The sequence below is a fragment of the Cryptosporidium muris genome, genomic scaffold (genome assembly GCF_000006515.1).
Source record: "Cryptosporidium muris RN66 scf_1106632373433 genomic scaffold, whole genome shotgun sequence".
Classification (NCBI taxonomy): domain Eukaryota; phylum Apicomplexa; class Conoidasida; order Eucoccidiorida; family Cryptosporidiidae; genus Cryptosporidium; species Cryptosporidium muris.
This window is the reverse complement of record NW_002196580.1, coordinates 43,659-64,980: the sequence shown is the minus strand read 5'-3', so window position 1 is coordinate 64,980 and position 21,322 is coordinate 43,659. Positions and strand designations below refer to the sequence as shown.

Here is a 21,322-nt window from a genome sequence, read left to right as displayed (position 1 = left end):
ATATGAGACATATTGTGAGATATCGGGTATTGATTTTAGATACATGGAAAGTGCAGTCTCAGGAATTCCGTTAAATAAATCTGAAAAGATAGTATTTGTAAGTAGATATAACTAGGGGATAACTTGGAAAGTAATTTTTGACAAAACCCTTTTTTTTTTTTACTATTATAATATCAGGAAACTGGATGTTTGTAGCAATACAACTATGACTAATTCACAACTTCAAAGTCCGGTATCTCTTAATCTAAAAACAGGATTTGGTACGGAAGTAAAGATTAAGGATAAAGTGCCATATTATGAAGAAGAGGATAAGACCCCTGTGAAGAAATACTCTCCTGTACATAGAACAACAGGAGCTCCACTTTATAGGACAGCAATGTATAATAGTGACAAAATTAATATAGCTAATTCATTGTTATTGCCATCTATACGTAGTAAATCTTTTAATTGCAATGACGATTGGAATATTCCAAGCAAACCATTATCTCCAGCATCTACAATGACACCTTTGACCCCAAATTATATGACATCAAGTCCTCTGAAAATTGAGTCCCCAAATTCAATTTCCTCAGTCTGTTGTTTGACACCATGTATGTCACCTAATATGAAGATATCTCCTAATCGCTTTGCAGATTTATATAGAAATAGATCTTGGGTACTGGGTGAGAATGAAAGTATTAATGTTGAAGTTAATAATAATGAGGAATTAGATTTGTGGAGACACAAACAAAAGCCAGGAAATAAAGTGGAATTGTTGAAAAAAGGGTTGAACTCCGAGGTAAAAGCAAAGCCAATGAAAGTGGTAAATACAACAGCAGTCAATACGATAAAACCAATAAAATGGAAAATCAATTCTTTTGATTCTGGCACTAAGCCCTCAAGTCCAAAAAGTTGCCCTAACTTATTGGTTGATTGTTGGAATACAAGTCCAAAATATACTCCAACTGAACAAATAAAGGCACCAGTAAAAGAATTCAAAGATACTCAATGCAATCTATTCAAAGAGCCTTTAAAAACAATTAGAAGTCCTTGTAAGAATATCAAGGGAGCTATTGAATCTATTGAATACACTGGGAAATTTTTAGCTAGTACCTGTATGTATATTGCTAATCTTTTTGACTTTGACTCCAAGGATATTCAGGGGAGTCTACAGGACTATGATCATTTTTCTTTATGTGACCTTCCAGCATTTCCTGTTGTATCTGTAGAAATACCTACTAATACTGTAATATTACAATGTATGGAGTGTGATATGCTCTTTTATTCTGAACTTCCATTAACTAAACAACAATTGAGCTCAATAGGTATATTAGAACCAGATCCAATTCCATTAGGTAATTTAGGCCCATTTGTCCCAAATGATGAAATCTTCAATAGGGACTCACCTTTTTATTGCTGGGGCAATATGCAACCTAGAGAATTATCCCCAAATCAAATTGAATACCTGAAAAGCGTAGATCTAAGGACAGTAAAGAGATTATCAATTCAAGATATAGTGGATTTATATTATTATAGGTACAGAAGAGATCGAAGATTTGAAAAAGATTTCCTATCCTCTGTAATGGTAGATGATCGCCTACATCTCTATAAATTTTATAGAGAAACTTTACATGCTGCAAATAATGGCAACAAGACTCCACTTCCAGATGTTGGGGATTTCCTAATGCCTTCACCTTGGGATCCAATTAGAACCTCTAAATCTCGTAAACCTAAAGCTCCAAATAAAGACTTTGAACTTGACTCTAATGGCTTTGTAATACTACCTCAACTTCCTAAAATAAAATATAATATACGTGATAAAATATTTACCCCCGATATATCACCTTCTGTCCCATTTATTTTAGATAGAGTGAAATAATATGAATCTAGCTAGTTGATTAGGGCTTAAATTCTGAATTAGAGTACATAATTTTCAACTTCGAAGTGCAAATATATACTTGTAAATTTAAAGATCCTACGGAATAGAAAACTTTAGAATCCTAAGAAGTACAGAATATAAATACTGAATTCATAATACATATAAACTTCAATATTTAATAGCTTTAATTGTATTTAATACCAAGTCATCTTCTTCAGCTTGTAACTGTTCGATTTCAGCATCTAAAATACTTTCAATCTCTCTCAAATTATCTAATTCATATGGATTAAATTCTAAATTCCCCGAATTATCCATTTCTAACTCAGATATATTAGAAATATCGAAGTTACCTCGTACTTTTTGATGTGATATATTTAATTTCATATTATTTTTATCATCCTTTTGGGACTTAGGAGGATTTATATTGTTAGTTTCAGATTCAAGTTTAACCATATAATAATCAGGTGGAGTATCTTCAATATCATCAGGACTATCTTTAGTATAATTATCAGGTTCTGTAACTGGAGTACAATACCAATCGAAGGGATCTTTACAAGTGTTTTCTCTTTCCTGTTTTAAATACTCTTGATTATTAATAAAACTACTTTTTTCTTGAAAATCATCCACTAAGTTATTACTAATATCAAACTCAGTATCTCCATTAGAATTTAAACCATATTTATTATCTGTATCCTTAGTTAAATCACTTAAAATATGGTCAGGAGCACAAGTTGATGTTTCATTAATATCTAGTATATATTCCTCATAGTTTAATTGTTCTATTTCCTTTACAGTATTCAAAACTTGTTCATTTAACTGGTCATGAATTGAGTAATTACAAAATTTACTTATATCTTTATTATTAAAAGTACTTGAATTTGGCTTATTAGTAGTTGTATCATCTCTAGCTGTCGTATTATATAATAAAAGCTTCATATCAGTTGAATTACTATCCTGCAAAGATAAATTATCTTTATTTGCCCTTATAAGTTCAATACCTACAACTGTTTCTAAGTCCTCCATTTTATTATTATTTGTAATATCAGTAGTCACATCCGAATTTTTATTCAAAGCCTGATCTTTATTCATAGTTATTTTAGGGTTAGATCCCTTATTCATTTCAATGCTTAGGTTTTCATTATTTTTCACTTCTAATTTATCCAATTTATTACTTGAGATATCAGAGATATCTAAATTAGATCCATTATCTAAAACTTCATTTTTCTTTAAATTACAGTTCACCTCTTTATTCTCATTATATTCTTTAATTGATCTCTGTTCTTTATCACCTGTATTAAATTCTTTATCTGAAGTATTTCTTAAATTTGTTTTTTGCATATTAGATAACTTTACCTGTGAATATTGTGCATTAGCCTTCATATTCTCTATATGCATTCTTCTTAGTTCTGTTAATCTTGTTGGCTTCATATAATTTGGTATGCCACCTACCAATTGTCTAGATTTCTGCTTACTACTATTGCATAGCATTTTAGCTTGCTTTTCTACTTCTATATTTAAACTATTCATATTATTACCCCCTATCTCTGTATTTGAAGTACCACTCAAAATACTAACACCTAATTTAGCAATATAAGATGCCATTAATTGCCTTCCACTTGGAGTTGAATTCAATAATTCAGCCAAATACTCTTGATACACAACGGGTAAATGTATCATAATGGCATTGTTAAACTCGAACATTCCAATATCATTATTCTTTGAATCTACGTTAAAAATTATTTCAGGCCAACATTCTGCTAAATACTCTAATAAAATCAAAGTAAACTTTTCATATTTCCACCAATGAAATAGTAAAGAAAGTGGAATTAAACAAAACCATGTAAATGGATTTATATATGAAATATTAGTAAAAGAGTAATCATTTATAGATTTAGAACATTTGCTAAAAGTGAAATGAATGCCATTTGCAATTAGTTTCATTAGCTCAACCCTTTTATTTTCTGTACTGCCTTCTTGCCTCTCTGCTATATATTCTCTATCTAATCTATCTAACTCACTCTTATCTCTTGTAGAAACTTGTTCTATATGAAGGTATATTTTCATGTACTCATCAACATGATTGGAGTACAATATCTCACGCCTTCTCATTATATATGTTGAGTAGTTTAGTAATAAAAACAAAGATTTCCATATAGCTAGAGATGAGAAAATAGACAAAAATTTCTCTGAACATAAAGTAAATTTCTTATGAAAAACCTTCATCTCTAGTTTATAAGTCTTATCATTCATCTTCTCAAAGGAGCTTAGCATAATATCTGAAAATACTGCAGTTACTACACCAGACCATAATAAATCGTCATTATCCCTATATATCTCAATATACCAGATATTATTAAATACTCCTTTGGAAATTAATATTGTCTTACATATTATCCAAAGCATATCTATCCCTATAATGTTGTTCTTGTCCAAATGTTCACATTCTGAATAATACTTAGATTGTTCCTTGTCATTTGCATCTGATAATTCCATATCACCCCACCTTTATTTATATAGTCCTATCATATCACTTCTATTATATTCTCTATTTTAAAATATTTCCAAATTTTAAGTATTATACCACATGAATTTTGCACAGTTGCCCCTAAGAAATTGTGGCGCCATATTTGTCAATAAGGGTATTCACCAAAAATTACCTTTTTTTAAAAAAAAAAAATAGGAGAAATTATGTATAATATATATCTACATAATTATATGTACCATATATCAATACATTTTCTAAATAATCAACAAGTATTATATGATAATTCTCTCCATTAACAGATTACTATGGCAAAATATAAAGAAAAGAGACTTCAATTTAAACGTCTTGGAATCTAGGCGGTGCATTAGTAATTAACCTATTTACTAACGAAATACTTTTTATTTTAGAATTTACTTATTCCCCTATAAATATGATAAGGAACTTTATAAGAAAAAGAAAAGTATTATCATTATCTTTCATATATAGTAAAGATATATCTAATAATGAGGAGTGGTTATGTAATGGATAATAATTACAAGTAGTAAAGATAAAGGTATCATAATTTCTAAAACTTAACAACGAATCTACAGAAATTATTGAAAGCCTTTATATTAGAAGATAAGGGAAAGTGTAGAAATATGTATAAAAGATTTCTTCCATATACTTATTTATAAATATTTTATTATAAAAAAAGGCATGGACGTATACACACCATCTCTCTATAAAATTTCTATCTATTAATTGATGCACTACAACTACTTGCGGTATACCATACGTGCGGTCACATCTTAACAATATACGTAGATTAATTAGATAGTATAACTATTCAAAAAGTTAGGTTGGATAGCTCAAAGTTTTCGTGGGGTAGGAGAGAAAAGTAAGGTTTTCTTGGATTTATTAATGTATAACTCAGACTAGAGTTGCAGTTTCAACAGTACCAATTTAGAGATTTTTTTTTTTTTTTTTTGAAGGTACATATAGTATTATAGTGGAAATTTATAGATATTTTGAGCATTGAGAGTTAAATATACCGAGATTGGTGGTGTTACTCTGTAACTTAGAATACTTTCGTTGGATTGACGAGGTTGGTAAATTTATTAATAATAAGAAGTGAAGAAAGTATCATATATAAAACCCAACTTTTAAATATAAAGGTATATTTAAACATTATCCACCTTTTTGTAATATTGATGTCATCAACTACAGTTGTAAAACCAAGAGTTCCAACACGAGCACGTGGAGAAAGAGTATATAAGCCAGGTGGAAAAAAAGAGTGGCGTGTTGTATTTTGGACGCATGAATCTAATAAACCAAGTAGAAGACAATGCTCATTTAGTGAAGCTAAATATGGAAAAGAAGCTGCATCTTTACTTTCACGTGCTGTTTTAGACTATATAGATGTAAAAGGTGTTATACCTGATGATTTACATGATCCACCAATTCTTGATCCAGCAAAAAAAGAATTAATAGATTATTATAGCGCACTTCATGAGACTAGGAAAGCTTCTCAAAAGAAAATAAGACAAAGAAGTAAGTATAAGCAATCTCAAGAAGAAAGTATAGTTCCATTATATACACTTACCCAATCTGCAAGTTTAACAAATATATCGAGTAAGAAAAAATTACCTTTATTACAACCAGTATCTTCATTATCTGATACACTGGTATATTTAATGAATTCCAAGGATAATAACAATATGAGTAATAAATCTGAAATTGAAGGTATCAAAAATAATGGTGATAATAGTTTAAGTACCACCAGTATATTTTCTACTACTTCATCAACTAGTAGTGTAAGTAATTCAAGTGATAAGTGTAGTTTATCACCTTCAACATCTCCTATTTCAATCGCAACAAATCATATAATTCGAGGATCGAATACTGACAGTGATATTGGTTTAGTTGACAATATTTATAATCCAGGTATATTGACAAGTTTTGGAAATTTAGGTAATTGCAATATTTCAAATGCAGAGCATGTAGGTTCACAATTTCCAATAACAAAAGGACCATCATATATTGATAATAGTACGAATGAAAGCCAACATGAGAATTTTACAACTATCGCAAATTCTCTTCTGAATAATTTGAGTAAGAATGTCCTATTATCTGGAAATATGATGTCCCCTCTTAATTCTTTAATTAATCAACAATATCCAACAGCATTACCACCACCATTACCAGATATATTGTCAAATAATCAATTACCTCTGAATTCTGAACTCCAATTATTTATTAACCAGACTTTTCAACAACTATATCGAAATCAATTTAGTTTAATAAATATGAGCAATTTTCAGCACATAGCAATTAATAATCTACCTATTGTAAGTATTCAAGGAATAGATACTTTGAAAACTGATCAGCAAAGTTATATTGATCCATTTTTCAAAGTGAGATCTCCAGCTACTAATTCAGATATGGAACTAACCAAATCAAATGTAAACTCCTCACTAATAAAAGAAACACCTGATTCACCCAAACCAGTATAGATTACTCCAATGTCTACATCTGATACATCAGATTTTATATTAAAGTGATGTATCTGCTATATAAATCCAATGTACACAATTCCTTCAATAATAATGAAGATAAATAGAAATGAAAATCAAATATAGATTAGTGGCTGCTGAGTTTGCTAGTGCACAAAGTTTGCACCTGCAAAAAAGCTATGGTTTACTTAATTTGTTAGACAGTTAAATATGAGATAAATAATGAAAGTAATATTAAAGTACTGCTTAATATTATATCTCAGATCTTCATTGGATGTAAATAAGTTGTCTTAGACTTTATTATTATCGCTAAATGCCAAAATATGTTATTGATTTCACTAGAAATACCCTCCAGAATTCACCACTTTATCTCAACGAGTATTTGTTATGATGCTCTCTAATGTAATTAATTCCTAGACTTCCCCAGTTATTAAAAGAAAGGAAATGTAGTAATTACAGATGATGCTTTTGATTATACCACGTCTTGTAATTGCACCGCTAACTCCTTAGATTTTTTTTTTAAATACACTTTGTTCTATTCATGTATACTGATCCACCAATAGAATTCGAAAGATTAATTGAAGATGCAAGACACACTTTGAAGTGTATAAAGGAAGATGTTAGATTACCATGTAAGATTATTTCTAACAAAAAATTATACAATATATTACAACTAGTAATAAAAAGAGGCAACGAATTTCCAGGAGATTACCCAAAAGTGACTATTTGTGACATTAGGAGTCACTACAAATATCTTAGCAGTGATCATATTTATAGTGCAGTGAATTATGATACTATTGAAATAGTTAAAGAGAATGTTAAACCAATGAGAGATAGTAGTGATATTATAAATAATGTAATCCATTATATATTATATGATGAAGATGGTGAAATTTGCAATCAGATTGAAAATCCTACTAATAAGATAATTGTATATTTATCCAAATCTTTACATAGAGTGAAGTCAATACATTTGTTAAAGGGAGGATATAATTGTTTTTACAATGAATTCCCATATTTATGTATCAGTAATGATGCAGAGAAGTGTCAAATTTCAGTGACTCCATCATTATCTGATATAAATAATATATTTAAATCAAAGGCAATATCTGCATTACAATATCCAGTAATCTTTGGTTGGTCAGATAATTATAAAATATACTTAGCAAATGTTTTTCAAGGATGCCACCCAGAAATTACAAATCAATTAATGATTAAAACTATAATTGATTATACAACCAATGGTATTTATCCTAAAAATCGAGATATTCATTACTTTCATATTAGTAATGCTGAAGAACAAATAGATGAATATTATATAAATCAAGAAGGTAGATATTCTTCATCTCTAACTAATAGTATCTTACCATTTGAAGAAACTATAAAATTATTAAAACAGTTATTATCTGAACATTCAAATAAATTAGATCAAATTTTTCCAATTATGATTGTTGCTGTAGATTTAGACAATAGCAAAGTCGCCATAGCAGCTGCAATTATAAGTTACTTTAGAAATTGGCCTATAACAACTTCACTCATTTTTATACTTAATCAGCTAGGACTTGACAATTTAATAATACAAAAAGATTCTTTATTATACAAGTTACTTCACCCATCAAACGAACATATATCACAACTTTTGAAGATCAATTTAAAATAGAATATAATATAGGTTGATAATAATAATAAAATTCATTTAAATGTCTCCATTATATATTAGAGCTTCTTGTTGCTGAGATCTATTTTCTTTTTAAAAAAGAAATCCCAATATATTCTAAATGTCCCTTTCTCTTTAATATGAACAGATCATATATACTATTTTCAAATTAGAAAGATCAGTTCATTGGTATGTCTGGGAAACACTCCTCAAAAGTCTTTTTTGGATGTTTGGCTTCCCAGTGCTGTTTCAACAATGGTCTTGTCTGAACTTTCATAAATGGTTGTAGACAGACATTACATTTCAAACTCATTGCTTCAGCATTAACTTTTAGTTGGGATTTTCCTTCTTTAGGAATATTAGCAGCTTTTCTTTCACGATTTTGCGTTCTTTTGCATGCATTCCCACCTTTACCCATATTAAAATACTGTCACCCCTTAAAGAAAAAGGGAAATAGAATAATTTATCTATTATGATTTTAAAGCGCCGGTACTGTGTTAAAGTTTCAGAAACCAGTCACCTGCTTTAGCTTGATGGCACACAATATGTAACTTCGGAAATATCAAGTAGCTCTAACTATATAAGGGTATCTGTATATTCATGTTATTTATAGAGTTAAATCTGACCTTTAAATTGAAATTAGATGATTTTGTCAAGTGAGATTTACTCCAATTCTGAAATCCTTGATGTTATTACAGGAAGATTTTTCCCTAATGAAGATCAGTTATACAACCCAAGCTATCGTGAAATTGCTGTAATAAAAGGCAATAGAATTGATGTATATAAAATTGACTGGATATCAGATAATTATACTTCTGAAAAGCTGAGTTTTTATGCCTCTAGACCTTATATTGGCATTTGGAGATATTCCTGTAAAGAGTCAAAATATGATTCAATTTTGGCTTTAGACTGCAATTTAAACTTATACTTGCTAAGTATTAGGCTTATACAAGCTCCCCATACCAATTATGATTGTAATACTAAATATAAATTAACAAATATCCAAAAAAATTATTCCAATGAGAAATCTAGCTCCCATTTTGAAGATTTCCTTCAAATAAACAATGATAATAGAGAATATATACTTAAATTAAAGTACTTTATTTATCTTGAGTCTAAAATATCATTGATTGATCCATTTGGAATAGAAATCCAGCCATTTCTAAGCCAAAGAAATATACAACCTGACACACTGAACTTTAACAACTTATATAATACTCAAAGTATATCTAAACCACCAAATATTCAAGTTTCAGTTGAATATAATACAGGTTGTATTGCTATATCTTCATACTATAACAGAATCGCTCTTATAGTACCTAACAGAAATATTTCAAATGATAATACAAGAACCAACTTAAAGATACGCTCACTCTCCTTCTACTCAATTCAACCAGATATGCAACTCATATCTTTCCAATTCTTTTTTGACTCAACTTTAAATAGCTCTTGTCTCTACTTGCTATTCTATCAAATAAAAGAAGAAAGCTTATACTCCAGCTTAGCTCATAAAATTATTTGGCCAAACTGGAACCAGATTTTTATATTTTCACACAATGACCAAATTTGGTATTCTCAATATCCACCAGATGAATTAATTTATCCACTGAGAGAGTCTAAATTACATATTTTAAATTTAAATAATGATTACTCATCTAATTTCAAAAAGATCCAAAATTATATAAATATACTGCACTTTTGTATGGATGATACAGGGAATTTATATGTGGATGGGACTTATGTGCAAACACCGGTATCCGATCCTAAAAAAAAATATCTACATACTTTTATTATTTGTAATGGTTTAGAGAACTTATTGAGTATCACAGTTGGATATATTGATAAATATAATAACTGTGAAGAATTGTGGAGATGGTCTGATAATATGAAATATGTATATTTCCGTGAATTAGTAAAACTGAAGAGTGAATTTAAACTATCCTTAAAAGAACCACCTATTATAGCTTCTAAAAGAAATATATCAGAATACTCTAATAAGAGCATTATTAAAGTATTTTTGGCTGGAGGTCAAAATGACTACTTTGTGTTAGTAATAGTTGTAAATCTTGACGAAATAGAAGAAGTTAAATGTACAGGATACTGCAACTCAATTAAAATGTCATTTCCAGATATATGTAATGTTTCCATATTAAATTACTATCCAAATCCTACTGAAGAATCTTTAACTCTACTATTCACAAGTAGTATAGGGATTATGAAACAAGTAACGTTCCCCTCAATAGAACAATCATGGCTTGTATCTCCTCATGAAAGTGAAATCTTCCGTACATTTGCAGCCGAAGCAGTTAAAATTGACAACCATACTACTATATTATTAGGAGGTATAAAATTTACTTGGACAAAATCCAATAATAATGATACAAGCTATTCTTGGAAACAGCAGTCGGTCCTAAGAATGATTAGATGTGGAATACAAACGTATGAAGAATCTAAATCCATGGGAACTTTTTTTGGTGTTATTAGACTATTTTCCTTTTCTATTATACATAATAATAATATATATGGACTAATTATAGTTTCATATCCCCACAAAACTGAATTATTACTTATTGCATACGATGAAACGAAACAAATAAAGCAGATAGATTTTGCAAAAAACACAATAAATTTGCAAAAGTGGTACCCTAAAAATGTCAAGTTCTATGCACCATATTTGAATTTTCCAACAATATATTGTACATGGTTAGATAATAAAAAGAACATACTTATCCATATTACTAGTCAATTCATCAACTTAATATTTATTAATATGGATGAAATATTGAATATATCAGATCAATTACCGGAATCTCAATCGAACTATTCACAACTAGTCAATAAAATTATGTGGAGGGTTAATTCAGATGATGAAAAGATTCAAGATGCATGTTTTGTTGAAAAAAGTATATTTGTACTGATAGATTCGATGAAAATGTTTCAAATTATTATTGATACTAACTCAACTTCTATAATAGCAGGATATTTGTTGAGTGGCATTTCATTTAACAATGTCTCATCTTTCCTAGTATCAAAGTGGCATGATAAATATATACTACTTTTGGGAAATTGGCAGAATGAGATTTCAATTGGGAATATTCTAGATTGTGGTATTGTAGAGAAGGTATCTAAGATGAAGCTTCCTTTAAAATCAAGTTCTCTATATAGTCGAATATCTTCAGTTAGGATAGAACAGGATCATATTTATATTATGAATAGTATTGGTCAATTTTACTATATAGAAATTAAGGAGATAAGTTCTAAAAAATTTAAAAGTAAATTAAAACTACAAATAAATTACCAATTTAATGTCAATGAACACTTAGAATTGGAGAATTTTTTTTTAGACTGGCAAATAGTAAGCTACAACTTGTCATTTATAACTAGTGATAAATGTATGGTTAAACATCAATTTTTCGTCAAATCTATATACAAAAATTACATAATAGATATATTTGCAACTAGAAATGTTAAATTTCAGCATTATATAAATACTATTCAACTACCTAAATCTTCAAATTTGGCAATTTTTAACTATCCGACCAAGTATTGGAAATATCAATCTCATATTTTAGTTTGTATCAAAGGAGAAAAGAATTCTATGCATTTGATTAGCCCATCCAAATCTAAAATATATTTACAAGATTTTTATTTACCACTACAACACAATTCTGAAGTAATTGGTGGAATGTCCCTTTTAAAATATAAAAAACTGTTAATATGGAGCACTCCAAAAATACCAATTTTGTTGAAACAATTCAACGAGCAAAATTATCATTCTCAATTACTTCTAATGGAACTTGAACCAAAAATCAGAATTATTGGATCTCTAAAATTTCTAAATAGTCGAACCAATAATATCATGAATGTCTGTTCAAGAGTTTTTGAAAGCTTCAATTGGGTGAGTAAAGATATTAAATTAGATGATACAAGCAACGATGTATTTGTTCTTATATTCTCAGATATTCAGTACTTGGAAGATAATTTTGGAAGATTGACCTTATATAATATTTCAGTGTCAGATCATCTCCATTGGAAAAAATATAATCAAGTTAAAAATTGTAATCTGCAATATAAATACAAAAATCCATTTACTAATCTAGGCAGTCACATTTTGGAAGGAAGTACACGTATAATTCAACATCCACTATATTCAGATAGATTTTTATTTCTAATAAATAATAGATTAAAAGTTGACAATAAAATAACTAATATAAATAAAACTGATCCTGAAATTAAATATTGCGATAAGTTCATTCCTGATGAGATATATTCAATTATAATTTTATACCATCTTTGTAGAGCAAATGACTTTATAGAAGTAACTTATCCCAAAGATTTAAGTAAAAAAGGAAGTAATTTCAACTTTAGCTGCGAAATACAGCTAATTGAAAAAAAAAGGATATATATAAAATCTTTTATTGAAAAAGCAAGTTTTAAAAGCAGTAATCTCTTATCATTTACAACTCTTCTGAATAAAAATGACAGTATTATTCAAGTGGAAGAAAATACTATGAAGATCATTGAGACATCAGAATACTGTAGGGAATTTGAAATATTTCCAAAAGATCAGCGTAAAAGTACAAACCAATGCGATTACTTACAAGATAGTATATTTTTTACTCAAAGACCAGTTGGAGATTATGAAGATAAAATGATTAAGCCTTTTAAAACATCTTTGGTAGATTTTAGTCTATATATTGAGAAGATTCTACTTAATAATAAGACAAGTATTATCCCATTTAGAGATATACTAACAATCACTAAGTCTAATAAAGAAAATTCATTATACTGGGTAACTCCAAATTGTCACATTGGCAAAATAACCTTTATCGATGCCGAAACTAAACTCTATCTTTATGGACTTCAAACTATAATGGCTTATTTGTATAAGACAAAAGTAATCCAAGTACATTCAAACTTATGCAATCCTTCACTCTCTCCTTGTATTGATAACTTATTATTTAAATATTTCGATATATTTTGGACCCAGTATTATAAAAATAACACAATTAACAAAGTGGTAATGATAAACCAAATTTTTGATGAAATAAAAAATAAAACCTCAATAAATAGTTCAAATTTTCAAAATTTATCAGAAATTTCACTGGACATATATATATTATCTTTATATTGTAATACCTGTAATTACTGTATAAAGTGGAGAATTTTTGCTACAATTACTTATTGGTGGAATCACATCATTTATTTAACAAAAAATTCAATAAAACAAAATACTTATAAAATTTTAAAATGTCCAATACTAAGTCAATGGAATATGGACTGTAATACCCTGTATACAAATTATATGGAAACTAATAATACCTCATTAATTCATGACAAAATTGCCAACTTCCACCACTTATATATAGGTACACTGGAACTTGACAAATATATACATGATACTTTGTTATCATGAAGTCTAGTTCTTCGAACTTTTAAATCTTATTCCAAATAAAATCCAAGAGAAACCTACCTATATTATTATATTAAGAAATATCAATACAATGTTATGAATAAATTCATGAATTTAATTTGTTGCACTCCTATCTAATATTTATTTTACTGTGTAAGACTTTAATCCAGATTTGTTACTTTTCATCATATCTAATCTTCCTTTTAAAGGATTTCTCTCTCTATAAAATTCACCATTAACTCTTCCAGCATCTTTCCTGAACAAATTCTTAAATCCAAATGTACGACCCTTTATATATAATGGACTAGAGATATGTGGAGTGGGCAATTTCAAATTTAATTCTTTATTTAGGGCCATAATATATTTTGAATACTTCCTCTTAATGTTACGAAGAGAATGTTTGAAAGAATTCATATTCTTAAATTTCGAAGCACAATTACTAAACTTTGATAAACTTAACTCTGCAGCTTCTGTACTAAAATCTACTTCTTCTAGAATAGCAAACATCCTCAATACACTTTTATTGACATATTGCTCTTTATAAATCTTCAATTGGTTTTCTGTCTTTACAAATACTGGTAAAATTATACGAAGTAAAATATCCCTTGGATTTCTTGTAGTTAGCCTAGGAGTCTTAGAAAAATTAAATAACTCATTTAATTTTTCAAAAGACTCTGAAATTACATCAAACATAGCATAAATACCATCATATAATGGTGTGAGTGTATTAAAAGAATCCAAAAACAACGCAGAACATGGATAATTTGGTGAACCCTTAAACCAATTAGTATAAAAGTTTTTTATATCTACCTCCATTTTAAGAGTCTTTCTAGAAACCGAAGAATTTGAATCTATATAATTTTCTGCTATTAATAATCCATTAAATAACTCTACCTTTACATCATCCCAAAATTGATAATTAGGAGTGTGAATTAAACGTATCATATCATGGAGCTTTGATGATAGAAATCTAAAGTGAGCAAATCCATCAATAACACCAGCATTATAAGCCTGATATTGCCCATTTGGAGTCACTAGATATCTCCATGTAAGCTTATTTATAGGAGTAAATAAAGCAATAGGGATAGACATTACAATTCCACTTAATTTATAAACTTCATCACGTCCATTTAAAATATTTTTTGGTAAATCCTCTGGTTGAATTGAAAGAATATCAGATCGTACGATACTTGAACAAAAACTTAATATATTCCCATCCAACCATTTATCCCATTTATTTAATCTATCCATACATTCACTATATGTTACAGCAGAAAACAGGTCCTTTGAAATCTCCTCGACATTTTGGTGAAAACCCAAGTAATTAGAAATAAATGTAATTATACGTGACATTCTTGGGTGTTCCATTGTTACAAATAACGAGAATTTAGGACTGGCATTAATTTCAACTCTTGGATCATTTGATTTCAATTCCCCCAATAAATCATGAAAAATAGGAACTTTTACATTAATCATCTTCAATTTATCTCTTAATTTATCAGATGAAATAATGTCATCAGATAATAAAATAGAAGTAAATTCTGTGTTTGCTTCATCAATACTTATAGGTACTACCGAATCGAGAGGAGGAAAAATATTCAGATCCTCATACTTCCTCTCAACAGATGTATCTGTATCAGCATCTAATTGAGAAATATCATGTACTTCCTTTAAACTATCATCAATTCCAACTGATTTATCCACTATATCTTGATTTATAAATTCAGGTACTTCGGTTGACATTTCAAAATTAGGACTGGCAAATCCCATTGTTGAAGGTGATAATTCTACATTTGTAGCATCTACAATAATAAAAAAAGCTACAATATAACTTAATACATAGAATAATGGACTCATCCTTGTGCTTAATATCCCAATTTAAATACAACACAACACAATGAATCAAAACTTTGCACTACTTAATCTGCAAGTATTCCTTTATATTGGAATCTTACTGAAATTTCATGAGTCGACATTACGCACTAATCTTAAAATTAGTGGTATTGTCTTATAAATTCCCGCTATTTGCTAATATGATGGCGCAACTGACTTTTAACTTCTTAGGTATTTATAAAGAAAAGAAAGATACTTATTAAACCTAGCTAGAATATATATAAGCCCCAAATATAAAAGAAACTTGAATATTTACTCAGTTTGCTAAGTATATTAAGCAAGAAGAGTGTCTAAGATTACCATGTATATAGAGAATCCAATAGATTCTATATTGTCATTAACATTTGACTCAGTAAATTCACATACTCGAATCAAGCTGTATGATATTAGTTTGTTACCCTCAAACTATTCTATAAATCTAATACCAATACCAATTATATAACTTCTATTATACTCAAAATCTAAAAAATCTCTTCATAGAACTACAAATATATTGAAGTCATCTCTATAACTATAAAAGATCAAATATTCCCAAACACATATATAAATATATTACAGATATTCATAAGTTTTTCCTCAAATATAGAATCTATATCTTGTACTTCAATTACTTTAATAAAAGCATTGGTACATGTATAAAGAGTAGGAAGTTCATAAGAACTAAGATCTTTTAATATATATTCTGAAACTTTACATAGGGGATATTTTAAACTACCATTATATAAATTATTTATAGGAAAACTTGGAAGTATTATTAATAATATCTCTGCAACAATATCCTTTGTAGGACCCAAATGTGAATCAAAATCCCCATTTAAATCACAGGAATCAAACAATAATGAAGAAGATTTTAATATATTATTAATAGTAGATGGACTAACTGACTTTTCATTTCTGAATATTTGAGGATTAATACCTTTTGGCTTGTTTAATCTAAGATATCTATAAATAGCCCCACATCTTAAAATAAGTCGTTGGCGTGTTATCTCTTCACTAATATCTTTTAATTGATTTCCCGGTATAGTTGTATTTCTTTCAAAACCTCCAGTTTTAAATAAAGTTTCTGCAATATTTGTACAGCTTTCTATAAAACGTTGAGTACGAATTTTTAAAAATGGAAGCATTTTCTTTCCAAAATTAGATAGCTTATATGAAGGAAATGATAAACTCAGAAAATCAACAGTGAATGTCATCAAATCAAATGAAGATTCTAATAAGCTTCCTTCTGGACTCAAAATAGAAATTAAATTAAGACCCTCTTTAACTACTGAGCAAATATCCATTGCTTCATTCATTTCTTTTTCTGAATTAGAATAAATCATTTTAGTTAAGGCATTAGCACAAGATACTGTAAAAATATCCATATCCCTTGATATATTCTCAACAGCAGAACAAATTTCCTTTTTATATAATGAACTGAATGCTGTATTATTTAGTAAAACTACAGAAATCATATCCGCAATTTCATTATCTTGACTAAAATTACATCGATTATATTTTAATAACATATTTCTATTGTTAGGAATTGGACCATCATTAATATAATCAAATGATTTTGGCATATTATCTTTAATATCAACACAAATACTCCATATCTTACTAATTGTGAAATATCTTAAGTCTTTTAATAAGGAAATAAAAGAGTGGTACTTAATAATTTTTTTTCCTTAAAAAGGGTAAATATAGAAGCCATACAAGATTCCATAAATCTAAAAGGTACTATATTTAATTCCTTAGGTTTTGCTCCATAAACATGCCATGAAGAAGGTAATTTATCTACCATACTAAACCAGAATTCACTCCCCAATGTATCAACTTTAAAATTAGATATTGCAGTTGAAAGATTTATTATAATTTGATCATTTGCTAATAAATCATCTTTAATATCCAAGTTTTTAGATACTTGTGAAATTTTGGATTCATAAAATTCCAAATTTTCTATGGCTGTTTTATACCAAGAAGCTTCTCTACGCTTATTTTCAATTATTATATATTTATTAATAATTTGTTTGCATCTATGTGCTAATTTATTAGAATATGAACCTTCTAAAATGATCAACCATAACAGAAGGTAATTCCATACAAATAATCGAGATATTAACATAATTAATCCGAATGGAATATTAGAAATATTTTACTGGTAACTTCAAGATTTATGAGACTACAATCTCTAATTTTCTCTAGACATATACCGCTATATATATATATATATTATTGGTACTGGGTGTTATAAATCTAAATTTCCTAATAGGTATCCAATTATTTATTACTAGACGAAATTCCTTAAAATATCTTAAATTTTAATGAATTTATATAAAGGATGAAGGATAAAATAATTCATTCTATACACTTTAAATTAATGGTAATTATTTAGGAAATATCTTATAATTCTAAATTTTCAAATCTAATAAGTGATATTGTTAAATATCATCCTATGTTTTGTAGTAATATTTAAGAATTCTTAGTTTTTGATAATATTGAAGCTTCAGTAGCAACTTGTTCTACTCTATCTAATTTCAGGGTAATATCCTTTTCTAATTCATCAAGTTGATGTACCAAATTATTTGATAATTCTGTATTATAACGTACTTTATCATTTAAATGGTCTTGCTGTTCTTTAACCCATAAAATAGTGTGATTGAAACGGTTATCTACCTGTTGAATTAATAATTCCATAGCCGATTGTATATCTTCTATACGAACTCTATCTATTAGTTCATCTATAATATAATTCAATCAAAATAGTAAGATATAATATTAACAAGATTATTTTAAAAATAATTATCACTAAGTATAACATACCTGTGGACAATTTCAGTTTATTAATATATTTTTGATTAATAATAGGGTCATAATTAGATAAATTATAATGAAAATCAAAAATATTTGATATGAATATGCTTAAGAATACCAATATAAATAAACACAATGGTATTGCAAATATATTATAAAGGTTTGTATCATTATATACATTAGTATTATATTGATCCAATTTATAATCTAAATCACAATATTTTTTAGATTTAGTAGGTTCTTTAATGCATACATTATTTTTATTATCAATAGCTACACAATCTTCTTTAATTTTTTTTAACAACTTCTTTTGTTCCTTAGGCTTTCTAGAAGAATTTACTGAAACCATTAACAAATAATATAACTAATTCTTAATAATCTAATCTATAATATAAATATGGTAAACATGTCCATACATATCCCAGTGAAAAGTTATATATTCAATTTTGTGAAGTTTTAACAAAAAGAGAAAAAAAAGAAAAAAAAAAAGTTAATGTAATTGCATTTTAAAATTGAAAAAATAAAAAAGTATTTGAAATATCTTAATAACTTTTTTTCTTTCTTTTTTATTGAAACTAGAAATACATTTACAATTTTAAGATCTTCTTCAAATTCTAAAAAAAAAAAACTAAATATTTAGGTAATATAAATGCTATCACCACGTTTAAAATTATAAACGGGAGCATTTTTAAAAAATATTTACTTTTAATCCAACTTAGAAGTAGGGATATTTGAAGAAGGTTCCTGTGATAATGTAATTCCTGTAGAATATTCCTGAATAATAGCTGATACCTTCTTCTTGTAATAAACAAAACAAACTTGTTGAGCTGTTTTCTCAAGAATTGGGTCTCCTAAAATAAATTTTGTATTTTGAAGGACTGAAAAACAACTAGATGCTACTTTTTTAATATCTAGTTTAACCTTAGAACCAGAAATTATTCCACTTTCAGCAAAATAAACTGCCCTACAAAATGGAGTAATAAACCATCCAAGAGAGTTACCTCCATTTAAAAACATTAATAGATTAAATAATCCAAGAGCTCTTTTTCTCTGAGATCGTGTTAGCTCACTACATTTTAAGTTAACATCCTTAGTAGCTTTCTCTATGGTCAATGGGGTCGAACTTTCTTTATTTGTTATAATCTCCTCTATTAAACTTTCATTAAATTTTATTCCTTCAGATGATTTTTGAGGACTTTTTTCAGAATACTCTTCATCAGGAAGTCCAATTGTTGCTTCTTCAATATTTATTGAAGAATCTTCTTCAAATGGTACTTGTGGTTTAAAATAATCCTTACCAATTAAATTTCGAGAATATTTACGATTAAAATTACGAATATTTGATTTTAATTTATTAGCAGGAGCATGAAATTTCTTATCAAATACTAGAGACTCTTTTTCCTTTTCAGGAATTGGAATAGGAGAAGGTTCTGTTTCTGATATATCCTCTTCTACATTATCAAAAGTTAATTTCAAATCTTTATAACCACTAGATTTTAATAATTTCTCTTTTTGTTTCTCTCGTTGTTTCTTATTTTCCTCTTTCAACTTTTTTATAAATTGTTGATATTTATATTCACGCTCAGAAGGTTTTTCATAATAAATTATTTTTACAGGTGGTTTTTTTCCAGATTCATAAAAAAATTGTGATTCATATCCTCTAGATCCATAAAGTTCTTTAAGACTTTTTTCAAATTTACGTCCTTTAAACTTATCTGGTAAATCCCAAGGTCTACCTATTGTATTTTGTGAAGTTAAATCTACTATTTCTGTTCTAGTTAATCCAGAAATCGAAGGACTCATAGAAAAATGTGATGGTTTCCCAGTAGGACCTATTGGAGGACCAGGGATTCCAGGAATAGGAAATTTACTACCAATATCTCTTTTTTTAGAAGTAATTCTCTCAGGTTTTTCTTCAGTTATACCCAATATCAATTGTAAAGGTATACCTTCCTCCTTTATATTACCATAATTTGTGAGATAATCCTTTGCCATAGAAAGTAAATAAATTTGAGGATAAATCTTTAATAATATTTCCATACCACTTTTAAGTCCATCTTCAATACTAGAACAAATATCATTAAATGAACTATCATCAAAAAGTTGTGATTTTCGAATCATATCTCTAATAGTACTAATTCTATTGAAAAATCCATGAGATTTTGAAAATAATTTACAAATACTATCCAATGTTAAAATTTTAAGAATATCTTGATTATCTTCAACACTTTTAAGCATATATAACGCTAAATAAAAATCATATATATTACATTCTTTACAAACACCAAAATATGAAATATCTCTTCTAAGAAGATCCTTATCAGTTGGAATAATACTATTAGTTTCCAAAGTAGAAAGAGTAGATGAGAGATATATTAAACCTCCAACATGTACTTTATCTTTATCTGAATTTATTTTCTTAATGACTCCTTCTTGAAATAAATTCATATCTAACTTTGATTTAATAAGCTCATGACAAATATAATCTAAAAGAAGATCCTTATTATAAATTCCTTCTAAATATTCTCTCCCCAATTTTGTAAAATAAAGAGCAAACATCTTATATTGATATGGAACTTCACTACAAAGTGTATCTGAAATATTAACATCAACTTTATTATCATTTGAACTTGTACTAAGTCCCTGTATCATTATCACTCCTATTAAAAAATATATAATAGTGATACAATATATTAAATTTAAAATTCTATTTCTCCAAAATCTTCTCATA

General features: G+C 27.9%; 10 protein-coding genes across 10 annotated transcripts, besides 12 other annotated features; 4 read left to right on the top strand and 6 right to left on the bottom strand.

Moving 5' to 3' along the window:
- Positions 1-205: 205 nt before the first annotated feature.
- CMU_031180 (uncharacterized protein) lies at positions 206-1,858 on the top strand (the record flags this gene model as incomplete). The annotated part of the gene is made up of 1 exon (XM_002142290.1): positions 206-1,858. One exon carries the CDS (start codon positions 206-208, stop codon positions 1,856-1,858), a length of 1,653 nt encoding a protein of 550 aa, XP_002142326.1.
- Positions 1,859-2,026: 168 nt separating this feature from the next.
- On the bottom strand, positions 2,027-4,351 carry CMU_031170 (uncharacterized protein; the record flags this gene model as incomplete). The annotated part of the gene is made up of 1 exon (XM_002142289.1): positions 2,027-4,351. The coding sequence occupies one exon, from the start codon at positions 4,349-4,351 to the stop codon at positions 2,027-2,029; it is 2,325 nt and encodes a 774-aa protein (XP_002142325.1).
- Positions 4,352-4,516: 165 nt separating this feature from the next.
- Positions 4,517-4,537: a sequence feature (AT_rich).
- A 470-nt stretch (positions 4,538-5,007) lies between these two features.
- Positions 5,008-5,036: a sequence feature (AT_rich).
- A 497-nt stretch (positions 5,037-5,533) lies between these two features.
- On the top strand, positions 5,534-6,835 carry CMU_031160 (uncharacterized protein; the record flags this gene model as incomplete). The annotated part of the gene is made up of 1 exon (XM_002142288.1): positions 5,534-6,835. One exon carries the CDS (start codon positions 5,534-5,536, stop codon positions 6,833-6,835), a length of 1,302 nt encoding a protein of 433 aa, XP_002142324.1.
- A 541-nt stretch (positions 6,836-7,376) lies between these two features.
- On the top strand, positions 7,377-8,495 carry CMU_031150 (uncharacterized protein; the record flags this gene model as incomplete). The annotated part of the gene is made up of 1 exon (XM_002142287.1): positions 7,377-8,495. One exon carries the CDS (start codon positions 7,377-7,379, stop codon positions 8,493-8,495), a length of 1,119 nt encoding a protein of 372 aa, XP_002142323.1.
- Positions 7,912-7,932: a sequence feature (AT_rich).
- A 175-nt stretch (positions 8,496-8,670) lies between the features above and the next one.
- Positions 8,671-8,910, bottom strand: CMU_031140 (uncharacterized protein; the record flags this gene model as incomplete). The annotated part of the gene is made up of 1 exon (XM_002142286.1): positions 8,671-8,910. The coding sequence occupies one exon, from the start codon at positions 8,908-8,910 to the stop codon at positions 8,671-8,673; it is 240 nt and encodes a 79-aa protein (XP_002142322.1).
- A 225-nt stretch (positions 8,911-9,135) lies between these two features.
- CMU_031130 (uncharacterized protein) lies at positions 9,136-13,908 on the top strand (the record flags this gene model as incomplete). Its single annotated transcript, XM_002142285.1, has 1 exon — positions 9,136-13,908. The coding sequence occupies one exon, from the start codon at positions 9,136-9,138 to the stop codon at positions 13,906-13,908; it is 4,773 nt and encodes a 1,590-aa protein (XP_002142321.1).
- Positions 10,110-10,137: a sequence feature (AT_rich).
- Positions 13,693-13,744: a sequence feature (AT_rich).
- A 138-nt stretch (positions 13,909-14,046) lies between the features above and the next one.
- Positions 14,047-15,762, bottom strand: CMU_031120 (uncharacterized protein; the record flags this gene model as incomplete). Its single annotated transcript, XM_002142284.1, has 1 exon — positions 14,047-15,762. One exon carries the CDS (start codon positions 15,760-15,762, stop codon positions 14,047-14,049), a length of 1,716 nt encoding a protein of 571 aa, XP_002142320.1.
- Positions 15,763-16,319: 557 nt separating this feature from the next.
- Positions 16,320-17,902, bottom strand: CMU_031110 (uncharacterized protein; the record flags this gene model as incomplete). Its single annotated transcript, XM_002142283.1, has 2 exons — positions 16,320-17,419; positions 17,494-17,902. 2 exons carry the CDS (start codon positions 17,900-17,902, stop codon positions 16,320-16,322), a joined length of 1,509 nt encoding a protein of 502 aa, XP_002142319.1.
- Positions 17,772-17,805: a sequence feature (AT_rich).
- Positions 17,903-17,993: 91 nt separating the features above from the next.
- Positions 17,994-18,014: a sequence feature (AT_rich).
- A 67-nt stretch (positions 18,015-18,081) lies between these two features.
- Positions 18,082-18,116: a sequence feature (AT_rich).
- Positions 18,117-18,249: 133 nt separating this feature from the next.
- On the bottom strand, positions 18,250-18,940 carry CMU_031100 (uncharacterized protein; the record flags this gene model as incomplete). The annotated part of the gene is made up of 2 exons (XM_002142282.1): positions 18,250-18,518; positions 18,601-18,940. The coding sequence occupies 2 exons, from the start codon at positions 18,938-18,940 to the stop codon at positions 18,250-18,252; spliced, it is 609 nt and encodes a 202-aa protein (XP_002142318.1).
- Positions 18,548-18,583: a sequence feature (AT_rich).
- Positions 18,617-18,644: a sequence feature (AT_rich).
- A 112-nt stretch (positions 18,941-19,052) lies between the features above and the next one.
- Positions 19,053-19,080: a microsatellite.
- Positions 19,081-19,296: 216 nt separating this feature from the next.
- Positions 19,297-21,243, bottom strand: CMU_031090 (uncharacterized protein; the record flags this gene model as incomplete). The annotated part of the gene is made up of 1 exon (XM_002142281.1): positions 19,297-21,243. The coding sequence occupies one exon, from the start codon at positions 21,241-21,243 to the stop codon at positions 19,297-19,299; it is 1,947 nt and encodes a 648-aa protein (XP_002142317.1).
- A 9-nt stretch (positions 21,244-21,252) lies between these two features.
- Positions 21,253-21,298: a sequence feature (AT_rich).
- Positions 21,299-21,322: the final 24 nt, after the last annotated feature.